The sequence below is a fragment of the Manis javanica genome, chromosome 13, assembly GCF_040802235.1.
Source record: "Manis javanica isolate MJ-LG chromosome 13, MJ_LKY, whole genome shotgun sequence".
Taxonomy (NCBI): Eukaryota; Metazoa; Chordata; class Mammalia; order Pholidota; family Manidae; genus Manis; species Manis javanica.
Window position 1 is genome coordinate 95,255,719 of NC_133168.1, and position 11,989 is coordinate 95,267,707.

Genomic DNA, 11,989 nt, shown 5'->3' on the forward strand with positions numbered 1-11,989 from the left:
GGCAGCCAAGACCGAATTACCTTTTACCCAGATATGCCAAGAGCTTCTCAGCCAGTCGGATCGCCCCTGCACACTGTGCGCGCCTGCTCCCCTGAAGGTGGTCCCTCCCCAGCTCCGACACCCTCCATGGCTCTCCATGACCCGGCACTTCCCCACCCCTCCTGCCCGTGCTCCATACTACACAGGCGTTCCCACCACTCTTGCACAACTCCTAGGCTCTGTGTCCTCCCCAGTCACACGCTCGATGAGGAGTGACTGGAATCAGGTAGGTACTCAAGCACGCAGTAGGCGCTGAATTCATGTCAGCTATTTTGTTCTTGTTTATTTCTCCCAAACATACCACAATCATGTCCAGGCTCTGTGCCTTCTCCTTGTGCCCCTCACGCTCAAGTTAACATTCATCAGAATCAAACTCTAGCCTAGACAGCTTCTCCTGGCCACAGCCATGCACCCCCCACAGCCTTCAGCACCTGGACTGTAAGGATCAGCCCACAACTCCCATTACTTGATTCCAAGACACAACATTCCCCCAATATCTTTGAGGCAAACAGACTGTTCTAAAGAACGGTAGTAAATCCTCTTAAAAAGCCACCCTACAACAACTCGCAAAGGCTGCACAGATTAGCTAGAAAACGGCAAGGCAAAAAATTGGGGAAAACAAAAGCCACAAGGTTCCTAGGTCACATTCCGTACAGATTAGGCTAAATCAAGGGAAAACACACACGCACTCATGCACTCACTAGGATGCTGAGAGGCGTGCGAGGAGGACAAGGACAGGTGACACAGCCCCACACGCTCATGACCCCCACACCCAGTCTAAGGCTCCCAGCTGCTGCCAGATGCACAGCATCTAGGTCCAGTGATTACCACAGGGCTCCACCATCGGGCCTCCCAGCAAGCCCCACCCACTCCAGAGGAGAGAAAACTGGACCTCCAAGAGACCACACCGGTCACCCAAGGGCACGTGGCCCACCAGCGACATGCAGGCTTGCTAGATTTGGCAAACAGAAATGCAATCTGAATTTCAGGAAGGCAACAAGTACTTCTTCAGGACATCTACATCCCACCACTGTTTGGGGCATGCTTATCCTTAAGAATGTTCCGTTGTTCACATGAAAGTCAAGTTTAACTGTGTGTCCTGTCTTTTTATCTGGCAACATATGGCTCAGATTCAACCACAACTCTGGGCTTCTCAAGCCTCAGCCTCACGCTCTGTATTTTGTGCGCATGCACACACAAAACTGGTGCAGGTGTGAAGAATACTTGCCCTCCATCCTCTCCAGGCTGTGGAGGGACCAAAATCAGATAGAAATGTGCATTCAAAGATTGACCCGCTGCTGGACATGAGGGAAATGCAAATCTACCCATAGTGAGATACCATTTCACTCCAACCAGGATGACTAAATCAAAAAGATGGACAATTACAAGTGTTGACGAGGACGCAGGGGCAATGCAGGAATGTAAAATGGTAAGGCCACTGTGGAAAACAGTCTGGCAGTTCCTCAAAAGGTTAAGCCAACAGTTACCATATGATCTAGCAATTCCACTCCTAGGTAGAAAACAAGAGAAATGAATACATATGTCTACAGAGAAACTTGTATACAAACGCCCACAGCAGCATGATTCATAACATCCAAAAAGCAGAAACAAACCAAATGGCCATCAGCTGATGAGTGGACAAACCAAATGTGGTAAATCCACCCAATGGAATATTATTCTGTCACAAAAGGAGTAAAGCATGGATACACACTACAATGTGGATGGACCTTGAAAACATGAGGCTAAGTGAAAGAAGCCAGTCACAAAAGACCACATATTGCTATGATTCCATTTGCGTGACATGCCCCAAATAGGGATATCTATAAAACAGGAAATGAATTAGTGGCTCCAAAGTGTGGGGAGGAAAAAAAGTGTAACAGCTAAAAGGTATAACATTTCTTTTCTGGGGAGACAAAAATGTTCTAAAATTGACTGTCATGATGGTTGCACAATTCTGGGAATACATATACTAACAACCAGAGAATTGTAGACTTTAAATGGGTGAATTGTATGACAGTGAATTCGATCTCAATAAAGTTGCTATGAGAAAATGAATTGACTATACTAGAGGACAATAAATATTTGCTTTTTTAAAACATCGCCAATGAATCTAATTCAACTCATTAAAGCCGTATGTGACCCTCATAGGGTAAGACAATAGAGCAGTTTACTGCTAAGACAGAAAACACCCAGAGGATGTTAGAAATGCTGCCAAAAATAGATGTAGGGCCTTCTGCGGACTTTCAATACTTCTGGGTGGGAATCCAAGGATGCTTCAAGTTCTTAGCATGTGGCCCTTGGCTAATCGCTCTATGCGCAGGTAGAGAAACTGGTGACACAGTTAATACAGCCACCCCCACCTTACCGTGGTTTTGCTTTCCTTGGCTTCAGTTACCCAGGGTCAACGGCAGCCCGAAAATATTACATGGAAAATTCCAGAAAGAAACAATTCATAGGTTTTAAATTGCACGGTGTTCTGAGTAGCATGACACCATCTCAGGCTCTCTACTCCAACCCCCCAGGATGTGAATCGTTCCCTAGTTCAGTGCACCCCTGCTACCTGCCCGCTGGTCCCATATCATAGGTGTGTATGTGTAGGACAAAAGAGAGCATATATAGGGTTTGGTACTATCGGCAGTTTCAGGCACCTACTGGAGGTTCTGAAACGCATCTGCCATGTGTAAGGCATTTTCTAAGCACTTATGATGAAAGCACTCGACCCACAATTGGCACATACATCCTCTGCTGAATTCTAAAAACAATCCCCAAAGCAGAGGCTATTTTCAGACTCATTTTGGGGATGAGCAAATCAAGATGCACACAAGCTGCTTTAAGCGGTGGCACTGGGCTTGCAGCTCTGCCATCAAATGCAAAGTCTACACCATAGGCACGTTACTGTTTCATTGGCTTCGTTTTTTCAAAAACAGGCCTAATGAAGAAGCCGGTGGATGTGATTTAAATAAAGAAACAAATACATCGTTTTCATGCAGGGATAACCTGAGGGAAGCTTGTTCATTTCCTTCATTCACTTCTGCAAAATCTGCTGAGGCCCTGGTCCACGCTGGATGTTGTTCCAAGCGTTGGAAGGGCTGTGGGGAAGTCACAGGTGCTGCCCTGGATCACAGACTAGTACCCATGTCAACTGAAAATATATCCAAGGAGGATGCCCTTAAGGAGAATTTCAGGATCTAGAAGAAATCATAGAAACAAGCTATTTGACTCGGTCTGGGACAATCAAGGAGGGCTTCTTGGAGGAGGTGATGCCAGGTCTAAAAGCTACACAAATGGTGCAGTAAGAATTGTCCAGTCCTGCCTACTTCACGGGAAGGTCAAGGACGATGGCAAAATACAGCTCATCTCTGTGGGTGACCTGGGTGTACAGGGTCTAGAACAGTGTTATCCAATAGAAACAGCATGAGAGCCACATAGGGCATTTTAAATTTTCTCTAAAAAGGTAAAAAGAAACAGATGAAATTAAACATATTTTATTTAAACCAGTGTATTCAAAAATTTCGCTTCCACATGTAAGTACTGAAAAATTATTAATAAAATACTGTACAGGATTTTTTTCACACTGCACCTCCAAAACACCATGTGTTTTACACATGCACCATGCTTCAATTCAGAGGCTAAATTCTCCTCAGAAATACCCATCCTGTGTATGTAGATTTCATTAAAAAACAGTACAGTTGAAAAAGGCAGGTTCATATCCCCAGGGTGTTTCAAGGATACTAAAGAGTTTTCCAACAACAGAATTAAATACTGATTTTTTTTTTTACATTTAAGTAAAACATTGTATTTGCATTTAAATGAATTAAAGTTAAATAAAAGTAAATATTCAGTGGTGCTGACCACAATTTCAAGAGCCCATGTGGACAGTGGCTACCATACTGGGCAGAGCAGATATAGAACATTTCCATCAAAGCAGAATATTGTGTTGGGCAGTGTGGTCTAGAATTTCCTCCTTGGCCAGAGGAATCTGAGAATTTTCCAGAAGGAGATAAGACTGACCAGAAAGCCACCTTGGACAGTGTCTCCACCCCCTGGTTTTCTCTCCAGCATGGAAACACCAAAAGAGAAGTATGCAGGGCCAGAGAAGACACGGAGAAGCTCCTGCACATCCTTTCCAAGCCAGTTTGATGATACCTTCTGCCTTCGCTCATGAATGTCTTCATTCCTCGGTCTCTGCATTCTTCAAACGCTCCCTGGTGACCTATTCTGGGGCCACATGTTCCTCTCCACCTTCTTTCCTGTTTTAACGCCACTTCCTCTGAAATGCAGGGGTCCCGTACCAAAAGTCTTGGGTTCAAGGTGTTAGGCCACCACCCACACCGGCTTCAGGGCACACTATACACCCAACAGAGCTGGCTTCCTTCCCAGTGCCAACACCTGCCAGCTACATAGTCTGGGGCCACATCCTCAATCTTTGTGTGTCTCGGTTTCCCCACTGCGAACAATGACAAAAACATCAAGTAAGCTTTAAATACAGGAGAAATGGGGTCTGGCCACATACACATGGCCTTTCACTAGTGTATGCATGGAGCGAGATGTCTCTCTCCTGTCCTTATGAGGCCACCAATCCTACCACCTTAGGGCCCTACTCTCAGGGCCTTGTTTAACTTTCATTACCTCCTAGGAGTTCTATCTGCAAACAGGGCCACCTTGAGGGGTAGGGCTTCAACATAGGAATTGGGGCTGCTGGTCTTGTGGGGTGGGGAGCTCCAGGACCTGCCCCCTCTGGGCAAGACTCTGTTTCTTGTTTTGGACAAGCCCTTCCTTCTCCAAACCACACGTGGAGCAAGATTTCATTTACCCATATGGTTGTCACACACAGCATGTCCCCAGGGGAGAGACCAGTGTCTGTGGGCTCTCAGAAAGATCCACCCAGTCCGTACTGAAAGGGAAGGAGAAGGGGTGGATGATGAAGCCAGAGAGGGAAGGAAGGAGGCCTCTGAGCTGGTTCCGAGAGGAAGAAGCAGGTGTCCCTGGGCGAAAAGAGGGAAGAAGGGAGCTAGAATGACAGGAAGTGTGTGCAAATAACGCAGACGCACGACCAACAGGGAGCCCCAGGGAACCAGCGCACAGAGGCGCGCCCACGAGCTGGGGGAAGTCACAGTGCACGCAGCTGTGCCAGGCTCGCAGGCCAGGGGCGGGGACCGAGCCGGCAGCTGCAGAAAGACCCAAGCGGGAGAGAGAAAAATCCCTGTGTCAGCAGAGTGGGACAGATCCGAACAGGACGCGCTGCAGCCGACTTCACGTACAGCAGTGGCCCTGAGGGCCTATCGCAGGGGTGGGTGCCAGAAAAGGGGAGACCATAGGGACACTAGGGAATTAGCATCAGTGGAACTTGGTCCCCGACGAGGTGGACAGGCAGACGAAGTGAGGGACAGTCATTAAGGGATGCAGACGGGGGAGGGGGGCATTACACTAGTTAAGGACAAGGAACTAGAGACAGGTCCCAAAACCCGCAGCCACCCTGACACCAGCGCCTTCTCTAAGCCTGTCTGAAAGCCCTGCGACACCGAGGTCATTCCTCCAGTCACTTCTGTAGTTTTGTGATCCCAAGGACATGGGTCACCCAATGACAGGGCCAAAAGGGGCTTCGCTGCCATCTCGGGAGTCCCACCTCCTTCTTTACACCAACAGGGACGGGAATGCAACACAGGACACAGGGAAGAAAACCACAAGAAGTCTTACAAGATCAAAAAGGCACGTCGCAGAAAGAAAAAAAAAAAGTAAAAGGTGGTTTTAATACCATGCAACTGTATATAACTCGGAAGGGGCATCTCAGAATTCATCCCTTTTCTGATCTTCTGCAAGGAAACAGGATACATCTTTGAAAACAGACTGGCCGCGAGAAATCATAGAAAGGTTGCGTGAAAACAGTTGCAGCCCCAGTCCGTCACCCCTCTGCATCCAGCCACTACCTCTTTCCACACTGCTAACCAACGAAGGCGCTTCTTGGGAAGTACCTATGTTTTCCACAGTCCCACAAAGGCACAGCAGAGAAGCAAGAATCTCCCGGTGACAGGCTGTGGTTCCTAAACAGAAGCTACCGTATAAACCTGAAATGACAACAATACCCACGCCCCACCGCCCCCAGCACCAGAGTCTGCAGAACTCGGGGAGACCCCCATCCTTGGAACGTGAGCCAGGGATTTGGTGCCCTCCCATGAACTTTCCAGGAGGTAGCCAAGGATTCGTGCAGAGATAAAAACATGAGAAAAAGGGAATGCTCATTCCAAGAGATTCTACATGGGCAGGGACAAGCTGAAATTCACAAATTTTTAAACCACAGTGACAGGAAACCATCTACAGCCAATCCTCAGTACTTTTAGTAGTTACATTCTATGACGTTCCCTCAAACACTGAATTAGCAAATTCTGGACCCAAAAGCCATACTGTCCCCAGGGAAAATACAAGGTTAGGTTCCTGCAAGCTCTGGCCACGTATTTTTGTCAGTCAACCAACACAGTTGTATCTTGTGTATGTTTCTGTCTAACGGACACCTTATGTATAAATATACGTTGTCGATCCATTAACTTTGAACTCACAGCCAACAGTACTAAGCACTCTAGCTGGTGCCAGAGCGAAGCTTATCTAACGCGTGTATTTTTCTCCATAATGCACATGGCAGCCTTCTCACACTTATACCAGACGGCACTTCAGCTTGATGGGTGGGGGCCATCTAAACAGCACACCCAGGGACAGAAAGCCCAAAAATGCAGAAAATGTAGCACTAAATACATTGAAAAAAAAAAAGAAGGATACTTGGTTTTAATCCTTAAGGATTGGATGAATCCACCCTCCCAGAGCTGACACGAGAAGGCGGATCCCAATCATGCCAGCTGGGCGATTTGAATTTCTGATGCCCTGCACAGGCCCAGCAATGGCTGCTAAAGCCCTTTCAGTACCAATCTTGAAATTAAAAATAAACTTCAGGACCAGGCAAATTCACAAATACAGAATCCATGAATGGTGAGGATCTGATGAGTGCTTAAATTGACATTTCCAGTTTTAAGACTATTAATCCAATTACGAGACAGTTTGTAAAGTCCAGAGAGAAAACCGTAGGGACAGAGGAGAGATGCGTTGCAAGGGGTTGGGAGTGGAGTTGGTGTAATATAAAGGGGTGTCCGGAGAGTCTGGAATGGCTTTAGGGACAAAGTCTTGCAGGAGGATTTCTGTTGTCTCCTTTCTATACGTTGGTTTTTTTTTTTTTTCAATGAGAATGCATTACTTGTTCTGTTAATTAAAAAAAAAAAAAACATAAAATAGCATCTGATGGCAAAACATAAACCAAACCACCCCTGATGCGTGAACAGAATTTAACACAAGGGGTCTTGAGTGAAAAATCTCAGAGCAGACACCACATTCGTCTGGGTTCTACGGAAAGACAGGACTGCAAGGAATTCCCATTCAATGCCAAGATGACTTTTTAAATAAATAAACCCTAAGATCACACACACAGCTAAGGAGGAAGCATTACTGATATTTTCTCACCATCAGAAACCAAATATTCAGTGCAGCCAATGGTATAAATTTCTTTAATCTGGCTTTCTCTGTGAAGGGGAAAACACAGCCTTCCGGGGTGTTTGATTGAACTTCATTCATTCATGTTGTACCAGGGACCACACGGGCTATTAGGCATCTATCATCATGATCCTCACAGAGTTGGTTCTAAATCAGGAGTCAGGAAACATCCTCTGTGAAAGGCCAAAGCGTAAATATTTTGGCGCACCACGCGATTGCAGCTCTTCAGCTCCTGCCATCTGAGCGCAAAAGCAGCCTTAAATGACGCGTAAATGCCTGTGTGTGGCTGGGTGCCAATAAAACTTTATTTACAGAAACAGGCATGGGCAGGTGGAATTTGGCCCTGCAGCTGTAGTTTACTGGCCCCTGTTCTAGATGAAGGAGTTGACTCTATGTAAACTAAAGGTGGGCTGAGAGAGGGTCAGAGCTGGGACTGGCCCTCTGTGAAGAGAGAGCTCACGTGTTAGCCCGGGGTGGGGGTGGGGGATATTGAGTGTTTGTAGGCTGGAAGAAAGACTCCTGGGCAGCTGGGGATCCTAGAACAAACAGGAAAGAGCAGACACCCAGGTGGTAAGTGACTTAGACAAGGAAAAGGTTATCTCCCTAAAGGCAGTGGTGCTCAAACGGGGGACAGCTGCGGTGTCTGAAGAGACGCTGGCTGCCGTGATTGGATGGGCACGGGAGCTAGTGGCAGCTGGTGGGTGGAGCCCACCGGATGGGGCTCAGTACTTTACAGCCCACCTCCCAAGACGATGGAGCCCCAAATGTCAAGAGTGCTGAGGCTGGGGGGCTCTGCCCTTGGCAAGTGAAGAATGGCAATGGGTTGGGGACTGTTTCGGGCTCACCCCAATGACCTCTATGAGTGAGTGAGGCAGGCATGAGGGGCTGGTCCCCAGGAAAGAAGTAAAGGTTAGGGATAACCTCAGGGATGTGCCTGAGCAGGCAGCAGTTCTGCTCTCAGAGTCCCAAAGCTCATAAGAGAACACATAAGAAACATCTGGAACCATCCTCCAGAAAGGAGTATTTTCACCAAAGATGGGCCGGGGTCTGGAAGCAAGCGCCTCACACCTCAATTCGCTGGCTCACTGGACGCCCCACCACCACCAAAGCGCGATGGGTGTGTAATTAATCCCACATCACCTTCATTCTCTGACACCACGAAGCCCCTCCCTGCGCCCAGGAATCTCCAGCCAGAGCCAGCCAGTCCAAGGAGAAATTGGGGAGAAAGCCGTTGCCCAATTCAGCGCAGCAACAGAGACACCCGGGACAATGCACTGGGGCGACGTATCCCATAGGATACCTCCGAGAAGGAGACTTCATGCCTTAAAAATCACATTCATCTCCCTCAGCCCCACACACCAGCCAAAACGCCCCGTTGGTTAACGCCGGAGATTAATGATCTGTCAAGTTTCTCGCCATTCTCCAAACCTCCGAGGGGGTATCACATCCCACTTAGTTGATAGGGTCTTGTTAACCATTATAGCAGGGCACGGGTGAGGAGGTTCAAAGCCAAACGAACAATCTTTTATGAAGAAAGCAGGGCTCTGCAGCCCGACTAGCAGGGGTTCTAATCCTGGCTCTGCCACTTAGTCCTATATCCCCACCTGCAGAAAGGGATAATAAAGCCCACCTCCTAAAGTCACAGCGAGGATTAACTGAGATTATATGTGTAAAGCATATAGAGCAGCACCTGCCAAGTGTTTGCACTTATTAGCATTAGTTAGGTATTATCTAGGGAATAAAGGAGCCCGTGGCTTGGGTTACTGGTGAAAACATGAAAAACAGGGAATCAAATCAAGAACAAATATGAACCAAACACCTACTATACACCAGGCACCATTCTAGGCTCTGAAAAAGGTAGCAGTGAACAAAAAATATATAAGCCTCAGCCCTTGTGGAAACTGTGAATATGTAAAGAAGTGGTAAATCCGTCTACTGACCTCTGGGAGCCTGGGCACACATTCACAATTAATCACCAACTACAAGGAACAGAAGAGCAGGGAACCACACATACACACGTGCGCACTTATAAATACAAAGTACCTACCCAAAGTCTAACATCTTGGATTTTCTCAACCAGAACCCAAACCAACTGCCACCCCTCACTGAGCACCCGCTGTGTACCAGGCGCTAGGGGGTTCGAGCCACTGCGTAACTGGCAGAGGTGCTTGGCACACCCCGTTTGTTAACGCCAGAGCTTGTGTGTGCTTTCCCCTTGTACCTCATTCACCATCAAGGAACTTAGGAGCTTCTGTTTCTTCCCTCCCGACCCCTTCCTCATCATGACTGATTTCCTTTTATGGGAAAATCTGAAGAGGGAACCCAACAGATATTTTTAAAGCAGGGCCTCAGACACCAGGGTGGGAAACCTCTGCTACGTTCTCTTAAACGAGTCTTCATTCCTTGTCCCACAGTCAGAAAGGGCTGCTATCAAGCCCAAGGAGGACACTGGGGTTAGCTGGGGTTTCCCTCTGCTGCCAGCACTAGAGGCCCAGGAAGGAGGTCCATGGGGCTAGGGGACAGGAGAGGCTCGCCCAGAATTAGAGGCCGCCCAGGGCTGACTACAGGTAAAGACCCCTTCTGGCCGGGCGCAGCCGGAGGCAGGAGGTTATGGGGGACACATGGGACACGGGGCAGCAGTCCAGAGCCTTGAGGGAGCACCCCTTGGAGATTCAAGGCTCCCTCTGGTACTTTGGGGCAAGTGAGCTATGGGTCCGACACCCCAGTCTCGGTTGGCTCCCTTTGAAATGGGCGAACAGCTGTATCACTCTCCAGGGGCCACCGTGAGGGTCCAGAGAGAGAAGAATGACCAGCGCGGCGCATTTGGTGACACTAACTATAAGAATCCTGATAAAAGCCGCCACTCCTGCTACTACAACTGTGCCGGAGTTTGTCTCCGGACATCTGGAAACAGAACCCGAAAGTGTAAACAGGGGCTTGAAGTCCGGGGTGACCACGGGCCTGGACCCAAGAGGGCTGGAGGATTCTACAATTCCCCGCCCCAGGCACCTATCGGCACCGACCCCGGGCTCCAAACCGTGTGCAGTCCGGGCTGGTAGTGGCTGTCGAGGCCGCCTGGACCCAGTGACCCCCACCATCTAGGAGGCGACCCAGAGAGGCCGCGTGTTCCGTCTCCGGAGCGAGTCGGGCTCGGGCAGGGCCCGGCACGGGTCCGAGGCGCGCTCGGGAGAGGCACCCGCGGCGGGACGGCCGCTGGGACAAGGTTCCCCCAGCCCGGGGCCCGAGCGCGGGGCGCTGAGCCGCGAGCCCAGGCGGGCAAAGGCCAAGGTCAGCAGCTTCCCGCCCCCGGCGGGGCCGGAGCCACCGTCCCGGCCGCCCGCCTGCCGCCCGGGGAGGCTCTCCGTCCCCATTTGGGGGCTCCATTCCCGCCAGGGTCTCCTCCCCACCGCGCCCCGCCCCGCCCGCTCCCGGAGCCCCAGACTCACCCTCTCCGGGGTACAGGTGGCCCGCGGCGCCCACCAGCAGCACGGCCACGGCCACCAGCAGCGGCGCGGCCGCCGCCCCCCGCACGCCCCCGGCGCCCATGGCTGCGGGAGCGCGGGGCCCCGGCCGATCAGAGCGCGCGGCGCGGGCGTGCGGGGGACATGCTCCGGGGCTGCCGCCCGAGGGGCGCCGGGGACCGCGCGTCCTCCCCTTCGGCGCCCGGTAGGGCCCGGGGCACAGCCCCGGGGTGTGGGGGGGGGGCGCGCGGCCTCGGCCGAGAGGAGCCCGCGGCGCGGCTCCGAGCGCGGACCACCTTGGCCCGGGCCCCGTCCCGCGATCTCCGGGCCCGGGGCGCCGCGCTGCAGCCCCGGCCTCCTGGCTCTGGGCCCCGATGTGGGGCCGCCCGGACAAACGGACGCGCGGACACAGACGCGCGGGCGGCGGGCGGGCGGCGGGAGCAGGCGCTGCTCGGCCCGTAAACAACGCGGCCCGTCAGCTGGGCCCCGTGCGGGCCGCGGGAAAAGGCGGCGCGGATCCGGACTCGGAAGGGACTCGGCGCCCGGGAGGGGCCCGGGAGGGGTGGAGGCAGGACGGGCAGCGGGAGGCACCGCCCCGCCCCGCCCGCCGGCCGCCCTGCCCTGGGCCCCGCGCCGGAGGCCCGGGGGCCGCCCCAGCCGCAGGGGCGCCTCGGATCCCTGCCCGGCCAGGGCGCCGCGACCCGGTCGCAGCCCTTCGCCTCCCGTCTCAGCGCGCAGGGGGCGCCCCCGAACCCCGGCCCCGCGAGATGGATCCCTTCTTTAACAGCTTTGTTATTTGGGCCCTCCAAGACTTTAGGGATTCGTTTTGCTTCTTTTTGAAATATCGTATTAAAATTTGATGTATCTCGGCCACTCGGTTTTTTTTGGTGCTCCCCGGCATGTGGCGATCGCCTCACCCTCGTCCCCGTCCTGCCTGCGAATCTGATCCTAGGGCG

At 51.4% G+C, this 11,989-nt stretch overlaps 1 protein-coding gene and 1 long non-coding RNA gene across 5 annotated transcripts in view; both read right to left on the bottom strand.

Annotated features, from left to right (window-relative positions):
- Nucleotides 1-11,435, bottom strand: part of INSR (insulin receptor) — a 104,030-nt gene extending 92,595 nt beyond the window's left edge. For all 4 annotated transcript variants that reach the window (XM_073220417.1, XM_037018391.2, XM_073220416.1 and 1 more), the window contains exon 1: nt 11,019-11,435. In XM_073220417.1, the coding sequence (XP_073076518.1) occupies nt 11,019-11,118 (100 nt within the window). In that variant the 5' untranslated portion in view covers nt 11,119-11,435. The remainder of the gene's footprint in view (nt 1-11,018) is intronic.
- On the bottom strand, nt 3,509-11,012 carry LOC140845692 (uncharacterized). The gene is made up of 2 exons (XR_012124524.1): nt 4,853-11,012; nt 3,509-4,486 (listed from the first exon to the last, which is right to left on the bottom strand). It is a non-coding gene; the product is annotated as an uncharacterized lncRNA (long non-coding RNA).
- Nucleotides 11,436-11,989: the final 554 nt, after the last annotated feature.